The 11,723-nt window shown below is 32.0% G+C and overlaps 1 protein-coding gene across 5 annotated transcripts; it reads right to left on the reverse strand.

Annotated features, from left to right (window-relative positions):
- Positions 1-1,445: 1,445 nt before the first annotated feature.
- Positions 1,446-4,872, reverse strand: LOC107464899 (uncharacterized). 5 transcript variants are annotated; one of them, XM_016083863.3, is made up of 6 exons: positions 4,339-4,872; positions 3,353-3,406; positions 3,002-3,055; positions 2,835-2,909; positions 2,274-2,475; positions 1,446-1,564 (listed from the first exon to the last, which is right to left on the reverse strand). In XM_016083863.3, the coding sequence occupies exons 1-5, from the start codon at positions 4,339-4,341 to the stop codon at positions 2,308-2,310; spliced, it is 354 nt and encodes a 117-aa protein (XP_015939349.1). In that variant the 5' UTR covers positions 4,342-4,872; the 3' UTR covers positions 1,446-1,564; positions 2,274-2,307. The 5 variants fall into 5 exon arrangements, with proteins under 5 accessions (XP_015939349.1, XP_015939348.1, XP_052110637.1 ...); XM_016083862.3 differs by having other exon boundaries at positions 1,472-1,611; XM_052254675.1 differs by having other exon boundaries at positions 1,507-1,624.
- Between the last annotated feature and the right edge of the window lie 6,851 nt (positions 4,873-11,723).

Consider the following 11,723-nt stretch of genomic DNA (forward strand, 5'->3'; position numbering starts at 1 on the left):
ATTAAGTTTACTGTACCTAAAAATAACGATTGGGGATCATCTTGCAGGTATTCCACTCCAAGCTAAGTTATGAGGATGTTAACTTCAACTTTTCCCAATCGATCGTCCTATTTGACTTTACATTATATTCCGCAATGGAAATTCCTCGCTTGTTGGTTAATTAAGGGTATCCTAAAAGATGATAATACAGTATCACTTTCGTTTTCTTTTAACCTTCGATGATGTGGCCTATCAGGCCAAAACCATGAGCTTTGCTGTTTTATACATTTAAATATATATGGCTAAAGTTTTGATGAGTCAAATTTAATTTGTGAATGCTAAATATTAGAATTGAGACCGACTATTTTTAACTCAATTCAAAAATAATTTTAGTGTACAAATAATATTTTTTTTAAAAAAATACACGATTTTCTTCCGTGTATATAAAAGAATGGAATATTTAGTAGATTGGTCTTTTACTCATATTTGCTACAACGAGCACTAAGTTGGCATGTTTCTTTTTTCATTCTTATGGGATCCTTTTTAGTATAGTTAATTATTTATTATTATAAATAAAAAATTAATCAATAAAATAATCTCCAAAAAGTATATCTTTTGTTGTTTATTTTATTTTAAAATTATCAAGTTTCTTAATCGATTTCAAGTCATGTCAGATTTTGATAGACAAACTAAAATCTAGTCAAATACTTTATAACAGAATGCACATCAAGTTGCACTACAAGGGAGGCGCGAAATGGCGGCGGTTTTTTTCTTGATTAGCGGCGGTTTTAAACCGCCACAAAATCAAATGCCGGCGGCTAACCGAACCGCCATGGATATGGGCGCCGGGATTGGGTTTGGCGGCGGTTTCCAGCAACCGCTGGTATAACCGCCGCTAAATCAAAATTTTGCGGCACACCAATAGATAACCGCCGCCAAACCAGACTGACACGATTTGCTTCATATTTACCGGCGGTTTCGAACCGCCGCGATTTATTTCGATAGGTCCAAGTTGCCACACGTTTAGCGGCGGTTTTAAACTGCCGCTAAATAATACTATAATTTCGGTCACAAATATCGACGGTTTAAAACCGCCGCTAAATTAAGAAAAATTTAAAAAAAAAATTGGATTTCTCAAAAAAAAAACACATTTTTTAAAAATATTATTGAATTATTTTTTTATTCTTTTTAGATTTTTTATTATTTTAAGAGTGAATATTTTCAACCTTAGAATCTAAACTTTTATCAAAACAAAATAATATATTCATAAAAATACGAAGAAAATAAATCTCTTTCAAAGAGTTGCTTAGTCTAATTCAATAAAATATTTGCTTCAATCAAAAATATCTCCAATCCTAATATTCTATTCTTCACTCTATCATTCCACGAAACTCATCCCTGCAGTGATGTCTGGTGGCAGCTCCTCGCCTTGCCGTTGAAACAGATAAATCAGAGCACTCTCCATCCCTTCATCTTTTTCTTCTCTGCTGCTGCCTCATCCTCCATCGCCTTCCTCTTCAACTTCTCGCCTTCCAGCTCTGCTTGGAGTTCAAGCAACTTCCTATGGATCTGTGGAGATTAAGCACTACACAGCCAAGCTCATATATGCAATTCCTCTTTTATGGTTTTTACCTTTAAAAAAAAGCTAACATGTCTAGTGAGACATACATATATGCACAATATAGATATAATAAGAAAAATCAATTCCCAAATTCAAATCCAATAAATCCAAATCGATATAGACAATATTTTAAATAAAATTGAATTGGATTGGGAAGTAAAAGTGAAACCAATACTATGCAAATTGTAACAAAATTATATTAAATATCCTATATAAATCGATCTTGGCATGTATTTAATATTTATAGTCCAATTGTATGTCTATATACGAGTATAGGAGGAGTGTCTCATAAATTGCTCTCTGCCTTAGTTGTTGTCGTAAGTAACCAATATAACTTACTAAATCGTTAGATCAACGAAGATTTATTTTTGTCTTACTAGTTTGTACCCAATAACAGTTTAACTTCATATACATCCTCATAGTAAATTATTAGACACTTGCAATGATTTACATGTAAGTTTTGAGTTTACTTCGTCAACAACAAATTAGAAAAGAGGACACAAATGCATATATTTTTCAATCAAGATATTCATGTAGAATTAATTTTCAACCAATTTATGTCTGATAAATCCAACAAGTAACTAATAAGATGAAAATGCATTCAGGATATTTCATCAGTATATAGGTTCCCTATAAGATTGAGAAAATGTAAGGATTAGTTTGATAAATTTACCTTTGTGGATTTGAACATGATTTGTGCAGGGCAGTTAAGGAAAGCCCGAGACCCCTTCGTTAGGCCATGAGAACCCATAAGAACAGCTAAAAGCTTCACATAAGTTTTCCATGGATTCACCATTTGCTTGCTTGTGAAGCCTTGAAGGTAAATCACGAAAAGGTAAACAAACCCTTGAATAAATGTGAAGTACCAACCATAGCTGAAAATTAATAAACCACCAAATCATTATTAATCACAAATTAATATCACTAACAAATAAAAATAGTACTAATTAATTCATCGTATATCTTGCTGAGGATATATATATATATAGTCTTATTCCTAAATCCTAATATATTTATCTATCTATCTTGGTCAGCCTATATATAATTGTTGCTACACATTTTAATCAGCACGAATCCCTTCAGTCAAGTTTATTATAGGAGCCAAACTGTGACCAACCTTGCTACAATCAAGTATATATATTCTAATAACTTGGGGATATGCATTTATCAAAAAAGCATTTAAGCACCACAAAATTGACAAAACTGGAAATTAGAAAAAAAATTTTTATCTTACCACTCTAATCTTGTTGGAGGTAAACAACTCTTGGACATAGTTGCGTTCCTTTGAACTCATGCCACCATGATAACTCTATTTTAATCCAAGTCAAGCATCAGATTTATAATTCAGCAGCAAGGCTTAATAGAATTATCTACATATTGAAAGAGAAATGCACAGCTAACCTTTGCCGAGATATTGTTATCATTCAAGTATCGACTAATCATATCAGTTTCAGACTGCAACAAGAAAAGAAATAATTGGTTCCCAACAAGAAAAGCATTATAACATCACCACGAAAGAAAGTAAACTTATGTAATTAACTATCTTCTATCTGAGCAATTAGCCATATGTAACAACTAACAAGTACTACCATCACTAGTAAATAAAACTGGCATGCAAATCTATCATCTGCAATGGCCTAAAAACAAAAGTTATTGCATCTTGTGCAATAAAAGCAACCACTCTGCAAGAGTTCAACTTTTTTTTTCACTATCAAAACCAAACCAAAGTAGCATTCAGTTGCAGAAACTCACCTTCACTGCACCTTGTCTAAGCTGGTTCAGTGTTTCAGCTGCTTCCTCAGTTGTCTACAATTGTTTAACAACGAACCAAACAAAAAGATTAAATAACCACGTCTCATACATCCATCAGAATAAGTAAATTACATCAGATGAAATACCTGACTGCTGCTTAAACTACCTTTTCATATACAAGGTTAAGACAGCAGAACAATAGATGAAAATTCCAAGCTCAGAAGCAGAACATAGATGCTATTAGCATACAAAGAGCATAATGGAGATCAACATGAACACCTTAGCGTTTCTTTATATGATTTATACACGTACCTAAGTCCCTTTTTTTAATAATTCCAATTCCAAAAATGGGAAGCATAATCCATGACCAATTGAACATTCCTCTAATAATGATAATGACCTTTTTTTATATTTTACCTCATTAGTGCTAATAACTAGTTTACTACTATTTCGAATTAAAATTTGACTTGATGAGAATGTTAATAACTTAGAAATTCTGATCCTGATATATGGTAGATAGCTAGTTATTAGTACTGAAGTTAAGTCATTTCTAACTTTATGGAAGAACTCTAATAAAGCAACGCATGAAGGCAATCGATCCACATGATTCAGCTGAAATTAAGCTGAGCTGAACCTTAAGGCTCTCAATTGATAATGTAAGTGTGTAATAGATTCTCAGAAAAAGGATGGTTGGGGACCTTATTTCAAACAATTTCATCCATAACATTATGTCAAAAACAGACTTGAACATTATTGAAACTGAATCAATCAAATAACTTTTTTCATTTATTTACTCTAACCATCAATTTTAATACAAAGCACACAATAAATAAAAAAAGTAGTACCTTCAAATCCCTAACTCTAAATAGCAACAATTAACCCCAATTAATAGAAGATATAGACAAATTCTGAATCAAAGTAACCTGAATCAAAATTTTGAACCAAGAATGAAAACAAGAAAGAAAGATCAATGTGGAAGAACGAACCATTAACAGGGGAGAGGCCACGATAGCTCAGATTGGCGCACGGGGGAGGAGGGTGTAAGGGTTTCACGCACGATTGAGGAGATGGAAAACTTCGACGCCGGTGAGAGAAGGACGGAGGGCAGCCGCGTGACTCCACAACCACACAAAGGCGCAGGGTGAATCGAAGATTAGGGATTTCAGGCACCGTGGATGAGGGAGTATGGATTTCAGGCACTGTGCAGGAGAGTCGAAAGCTTGACGCCGAAAAGAGGAGGATGGATCAGCGACGCACGGTGGAGCAGTAGTGCCAGGGTTTCATGCGCTACCAATCTCACTTTGCGGGTTTCTGCAAGATTGGGAAAAATATTAGTTATAAGATAACAAAAAAAAGGCAAAATGAAAATTGAATTATGATAAAGATCCAAATTAGCGGCATTTCAGATGCAGTCGCCACCAATGGTGCGGCACATGAAGGATTGGTACTTCTCCTGACATGTTTTGTGGCGGTTAGCTGAGCGGCCGGCAATTTTTTGCCGCTATGCTCCGTGTTTCTTGTAGTGTTGGGGCTAATTAACTACATTGTAAACTCAAAGCCTGTTAAAGATGAATTAAGTGTGTTCCTCGACGCCTATCTACAACGAATATTCCACTGAAAATTGTGATGGTTGGTGTTACAAATTTCTTAAGTACAGGATAGTTACAGTTTGTTAAAATCAGACACATTAATTCTTACTCATAACAATTAGTCACTAAATATTGAGAATTTGACTCTTTGTCTAGCAAAATGTTCTGATGATGATAGTAAGAAATTTAGCTAAATATGTACCATGCATTCAACATTTTTAACATATAATTTACTATGTTAATTGTATATTTGACGGTGATATAATTTTTTATTTTTATTTTTAAATTTGAGTTCTCTAAAATCTGAAGTATTTAAAAAATGTTCATAAAAATTTCTACTCTCATATAATTTGATAATTAAATTAATTACTGGAAAGCTATTTTATTTCAATATGATGAAATCACACGTGTTGTATAAGTTATTCTTAAAATTGAAAATATATTTATAAAAAAATAATTTATATTTCGGTAAAGCCATTTATCAAAATTTTTTATTAATGTATATCAAATTTTTAATGGTCTAAAATTGAAAGTTTGATAGGTTTTATAAGTTAAGTATGAGATAACTTTTACTTATTCATTATAAGAGATACATCGAATAGCGACGGTCTTTTTGGAGAATAGCAGCATATCATCCGTTTGGAAATATTATGGTTTAGGGCGCGGAATTTGATTTTGCGGCGATTTTCAAGAACCACTTGTATAACCGTCATTAATCAAGGTGGTTGTCTAGTTGATTTTGCAGTAGTCTATAACTATTGCTATTTTAGTAAATGCATTTAAAAAATCATATGCGCTGTTACACAATTACCGCAATTTTATGTGGATTTTTTTAAAATATTGCGATAATTTTGAACCGCTGCAATTTTATACAGGAATTTTAAAACAAAAGCGGACTAACTACAATAGTTTATACCATTTTTTTACTATAACCTATTTTTTTATAACGTATTTATTAAACTTGAGATATTAATGTAAAAAAATATCAAATACACAATATTAAACTCGTAAATAATTTCAAAACAATATTATATTTGTCGATCATGACTATTATAACCACTCTGAATTCATTGAATAACAAAACAATGCTCCACTCCATTCCTAAATTAGACTGGAAACCAATGCTCGTCGATTGATTGGTATTGACTAATGCCAATAATATCGCACATAGTTTTCAATTCATTCTAGTTGGTCCTCATGCACAATCATTACATTCATTGGGTGCTTAGTTTTTTTCATGATCTGATATCACTTGAAAATGAATTGCATTGGGACAGTTTTAATAAAATTTACTGTATAAATTATATTAAACCATTGCCAAAAATCTATACGTGCTACAAGTGTACCAACTGCCATATAAAATGTTCCTACTTGAAGAAGCAGTTCCACTCGACTAACCTTAAGTCTTCGTGAGCTATCAAATGCAATCAAATTTGTTGGAACAAATAGTGTTAAACTATCAGTAGAAGCAATGAAATCAAGAAGCATTTCAGCTTAACTATGACAAGATTCACATCTGAAAGTACAGTTAGAAATAGAAATCAATTTTTCAATGAAATCAAGAGTTATAAACAAAAGTAATTTGTTGAAATCATCAACTTTTAGGGAAGTTTGAAAGCTTCATGAAATTTGTTTTTTAATGCAAATTCCTTTAAAATATTTGTAACATAGATTGTAAATCCGGTTAAATTAGTAAATAATTAGTCAATAAATTAGTTTTTAATAAAGAAAATTAAAAATGCGAATATTATATTAAATTAGGATAGAACTCATCAAAACAAGAATTTTGACACTAATTTCAAAGAATCGATCTAAGATTTGACCAAACGGCCGAACCGGTTGAATTAGACCCAAATTGGGCCCGTGGGCCCAACTGGACCAACTCTTAAATGAACCCAAGCCCCTTTCTCTTCCTCATTTCAGCTGAACAACGCTAAAAGATCCAGGGAAGAAAAAGAATGACGAAACCCTTACGGCAAAATTCAACTCGCCGTAGCTCCTCTATCCGAGCTCCGATCACCGCACCGTTTGCAGCCACGCATCCATCGCGTCGAGATCTACGTTTCTACCAGAACAATTTCATACGTAACCCGCTTATTCACCCTCAGCCTCTTCTTCCCCAATTTTCGAGAAATTAAGTGGAGGTATTGAATTTCTTTACTTTTTGATATTTTAGGATCCAATTAGCGTGAGGAAAATGTTCACCCTTGTTTATACGAAACTTGGGTAAGGTGAGGATACCATAATTCTATTTTAATTTCATTAAATTTGAACTTTGAGTATTAAATTGGATATATATGTGTTATGAATGTGTATTAGGTTGTAAATAAATAATTGGAGCTTGAAATTGTGAATACCGGAACTTGGAAGAAGCTGTTTAGTTGAGGTTTTGGGGCTGTGTTGGTTTTAATTAAATTGCCTTGATTATTACGTGGGAATCGGCCAAGGTATGATTTAAGTTTCTTGCATTTAATATATATTGTTCTGTGAAAATTTAGGTTCGATGACTATAGGATAAGTTGGAATGCAGGTGTATACTCAAGGTTTAGTATCTTGACAATGAACATATTTGATTTGGCTTGTTGGATAATTGAAGATTTGATTAATTATTGTGGTTGATGCTTGTTGGTTGGTTGGTAGTGTTTGAAGGATTTTGGGAAAATGATTGTGTATTGTTGTTGATTCAAGTAATAGATTGTTGTGGTGGTTGTTTGATGATAAAGAAGAATTTGTGGAGTTGAGAATTGTAGGTATGATAATGAATGGGAATTGAGATTTTGAATGAAATGAGTTTTATGAGGTTTGTTGTACTTTGGTTTTGGATTGAACTTCGACGGGCTATAACTTAGCTTCCGGAACCCCAAATTGATTTCAACTTGTTTTAAATGAAAATTGGGTTCATAAAGTTTATGCCGTTCGAAGAACAGAAGAAAAACAATTTAAAACGACTGAGTTATGCCCGTCGAAAATTTTGGTGTGGAATATGTTAATATGCAGGTGGTATTTTCCTGGTTGTGTAGCTCTCTGGTTAATCTTTTTTTTGAAGAATGTACATCCACGCGTACACGTGGCATGGATTTTTGGTGATGCGTACGCGACTAGTCCCATGCGTACGCATAAGGAGCTAACAAGCATGTCCACGTGTACGCGTGATCCACATGCATGCGTGACATGAAGTTGTCACCTACGCGTACGCATGACAAAGGGACGCACGCGCAGCTGCACCTTTACACTCCTACGCGTACGCGTGGCCCTTATTTCAGCAAACATGATTTTTCAGGATTCTAAATCGCACTTCAAGCTTCTAAACCTCTATTTTCATTCCTTTAGTCATTAATAATAGTATTAAACTTGATAATCAGATGAAGTTAGGAAATGGGTATAACTTAGAGATGAAGTAAAGCTGAAAAGTGATGAACTGGTTATGAAATGTTACGGATGATCATGTAGATACTTGGCTTGAATGATTAAATAATCTGAGATACGGGATTTCTTGGGTAAAGTATCGTGGCTTGCAACCATGTGTACCAGGTTGAAAATTCGATACTCTGTTGACCCTATGACGTAAGGGTGACCGGGTACTTATAAATTCCCGGGAATGGTACCCCCATTAAGTGATTTGATATATATATATATATATGAGAAAAAGCTATGCATAGACTCATGGGATGCACGTCGGGGGACAGTCCAATGGTTTAGCAAACTGGACTTGTCGGGTTAGCTGTATAACCGACAGATGAGCTCATTAGCCATAGGACAGGCATGCATCATGTGCATATTACTTGAATTACTTGTTTGTGCTCTAACTGGGTTTGCCTAAGTGCATTTACTATGTTAAGTTTATATTTGCCACCTGCAATACTTGTAACCTTCTTGTGTTTGCTTTTATCTGTTTATTTGTCTGTGAAATGCTGACGGAGATAGAGGTATTGAGGTATGGCAGTATGAGACTTAGACTTAAGGTTGAGTTAAGTTAGGCTTAGATACTCTTAGAAAACCACCTTTTATGGCTTCTGTTTAATACTTTAAGCTCTATAATTTGAGTGTCGGCATTCTAGGATTGCCTCTGGCATTCCCAAGACCTTATATCTTATGTGTGTGGCACTTTTACCATACTGAGAACCTCTGGTTCTCACCCCATACTATGTTGTTGTTTTTTAAATGTAGGTCGAGAGGCATCTCGTTAGGTGTCTGGGCTCCTGAAGCGAAGTGGTTATTGGGTTATTTTGTTGTACAGTGATGTATATATATGTACTTAGCTTTCTCTCCGCATAACTTATTCTTTTTTATCCTCTTAGAGGTTTTTGGAGGGACAGGATTTTGTTTATATACATTTAGGTTTTGGATACGTATATGTATATATGTGTAAATATTTTTCGGCCAGCCTTGGCTTCGCGGGCTAAGTTAGGAGATTATTATTTTGTATCTTTGGCACTCTATTCCTACTTTTATTATCTTATGTTTGATAGTTATAGTATTTTTAGCACGCAAGTTAACTCTTTTCTTGAGCGTTGCGCTTTTATTTCGCGACTTTTATTTCATTATTCTTCAAGACTCCTAGTATATTATAATCCTTATGCTATTATATGTACATATTTTATTTTAGAGGTCGTAATACCATTTCACTTCTGTTTTGCGACTTAAGCATAAAGCTCAGTGTGGTAGGGTGTTACATAGATTACATAACTTTTTGGATATCCATGAGGTTGTAACACTTGAACTCCTCGTCATTATACAATGTGTCTAATATACAATAAATAATATAATATGATTTATAAACTTTACATAATATAAGAGATTAACACTGTAATTTTGAAGCATATGACTAAAGTAATACATAAAGGAGAAAAGAAAACTTACAAGTGATGGAACAGTTGATACTTGTATATTAAAAGGTGTAGCCATGAAAGATAAAAAATAAAAAACCAAAGAAAAATGGTATAAATAATTATGATAATGATACAATAAGTTAAGAAAACAAACATCATCCTTTTTTAGAGAACTATAAATAAGTGCAAGCATTAAAGCAATGTCATCAAGGCACATAAAGAAAGAAAAATAATTAAGTACAAATATAAAAAGTATACAAACAAATAAACAACCATTTTGATTACAAATACAAGCAAGTCAAAGTTTGAAACATATGTTATGTTGTAATTACAAATTCTCTTTGGATTTAACTTCCAACATTTACCTTTTTTCTTATATTTGGACTTTGGTGTCAATCAATATTCTAATTGTTATGATTTTGTTGATTTCATTATTTTTGTTAGTCAAAATCTATTTCTTTATTTGTCCAATGTGAAGAATAATAATAACCTACTAGTAAAATTTAAATAATAATAATAATAATTTTAAATTTAAAATAAATGCATATCAAACTAAATTCAAAAAAGTCAAAGACCTAGAAAATAATGGTAAGAGACCATGGAACTAACCTATTCTGATGTAATGCATAAATACAAGAATACACAAGTTACTTCACTCGATTTTTCACCAAATTAGACGTGGATGAATAATCCACACCAACAAAAAGTTTAGATTTTATCACCTGCAACAGACATATTAATTCTCTAATAGAATAATAGAATCAAGTATCTACAGTAATATTATAGTATACTCATTACATGGTTAAAGATAAAAGAGTTTTCACTATATTACAAATTTTAAATTACATAGTATAGTTTAATTTTGAGAAACATAAAAGAAATCAAATATATAGTGGTCATACTAAATTCTTAATTTTAAGTACAGAATCTTATCTATTTTTGAGTAATATTTAATTACTCAATAATATTTAATTACTCAAATATAGTGGTAAGTACTAACTAATTAATCCACCATACCTGTTATTCAAATCCTACTTAATTAAACAAAAAAATAAGTGTATACTACTAATTGTTTATGTGATACACTAACCCAAATTTATTTAACATGTATTATTGATACTATTCTTTTAATTATATATTTAAAAATTATAATATTACATATTCAAAAAAATATTTCCATTGAGCTAAATGTGGATCAAAACAAAACAAAAGCAACTTAATGTGTTCATATTCATCCAATGGTTCAATTTATTGTGTGAAATAAGATCCACTTAAATTATTGTTAGTATAAAGAGGTATTGAATTATGTGGACATGGTTATTATTATTGGGGTCACATCTTGAGAATGATAGGTTCAATAAGCTAACTGGAGAAACAAAAAATTGAACAAGAACAATAAAGTAATAGAAACCAGAAGTTATACTATTGAATCATGCTAAGTAATAATTTTCACAAATTGGTAAGTATTGAATTGAAAGATAAGTGCAATAAAAAAAGACAAATAACTATTTATACATGCTATAGCATAGTATACTAGAAACTTCTGCAAAATAACAAAATTAACTATTTAGTCAATTTCAATAAGAATGTGATTGGACAGTAAAAATAGAAATCTATCATTATAAAACTATATAAACCAGTAACTTTCCGAATCACAACTAACAAGTTCAATCAATTAACTGATATTAACTAATATTAATACTAATCAGTAACCATGCTATTTTTTTGTAACTATAAAGAGTACTAATGAGAGACAATGACTAATAGTTGCAATAGTAATCTCTGTAACAAACATATCTCAGAATAAATTTTTTGTTCACTCTTATTTTTTGGTAAAATTATAAATTCACACCAAATATAAGAACAAGAAAAGAAGCAAAAGGCACTAAACATATAAATCTAAATTGATACAAATTAACAAAATAATTAAAGAAATAAACCTGAAAATAAGAG

The sequence above is a fragment of the Arachis duranensis genome, chromosome 9 (genome assembly GCF_000817695.3).
Source record: "Arachis duranensis cultivar V14167 chromosome 9, aradu.V14167.gnm2.J7QH, whole genome shotgun sequence".
Lineage (NCBI taxonomy): Eukaryota > Viridiplantae > Streptophyta > Magnoliopsida > Fabales > Fabaceae > Arachis > Arachis duranensis.

Excerpts from the sequence above, each read along its gene's own strand:
- LOC107464899 (XM_016083863.3), bottom strand. Across the intron at positions 3,056-3,352 it reads TTAGACAAGGTGCAGTGAAG|TCTGAAACTGATATGATTAG; the intron begins GTGAGTTTCTGC and ends TTCTTGTTGCAG. Across the intron at positions 2,476-2,834 it reads CCTCCAACAAGATTAGAGTG|CTATGGTTGGTACTTCACAT; the intron begins GTAAGATAAAAA and ends ATTAATTTTCAG.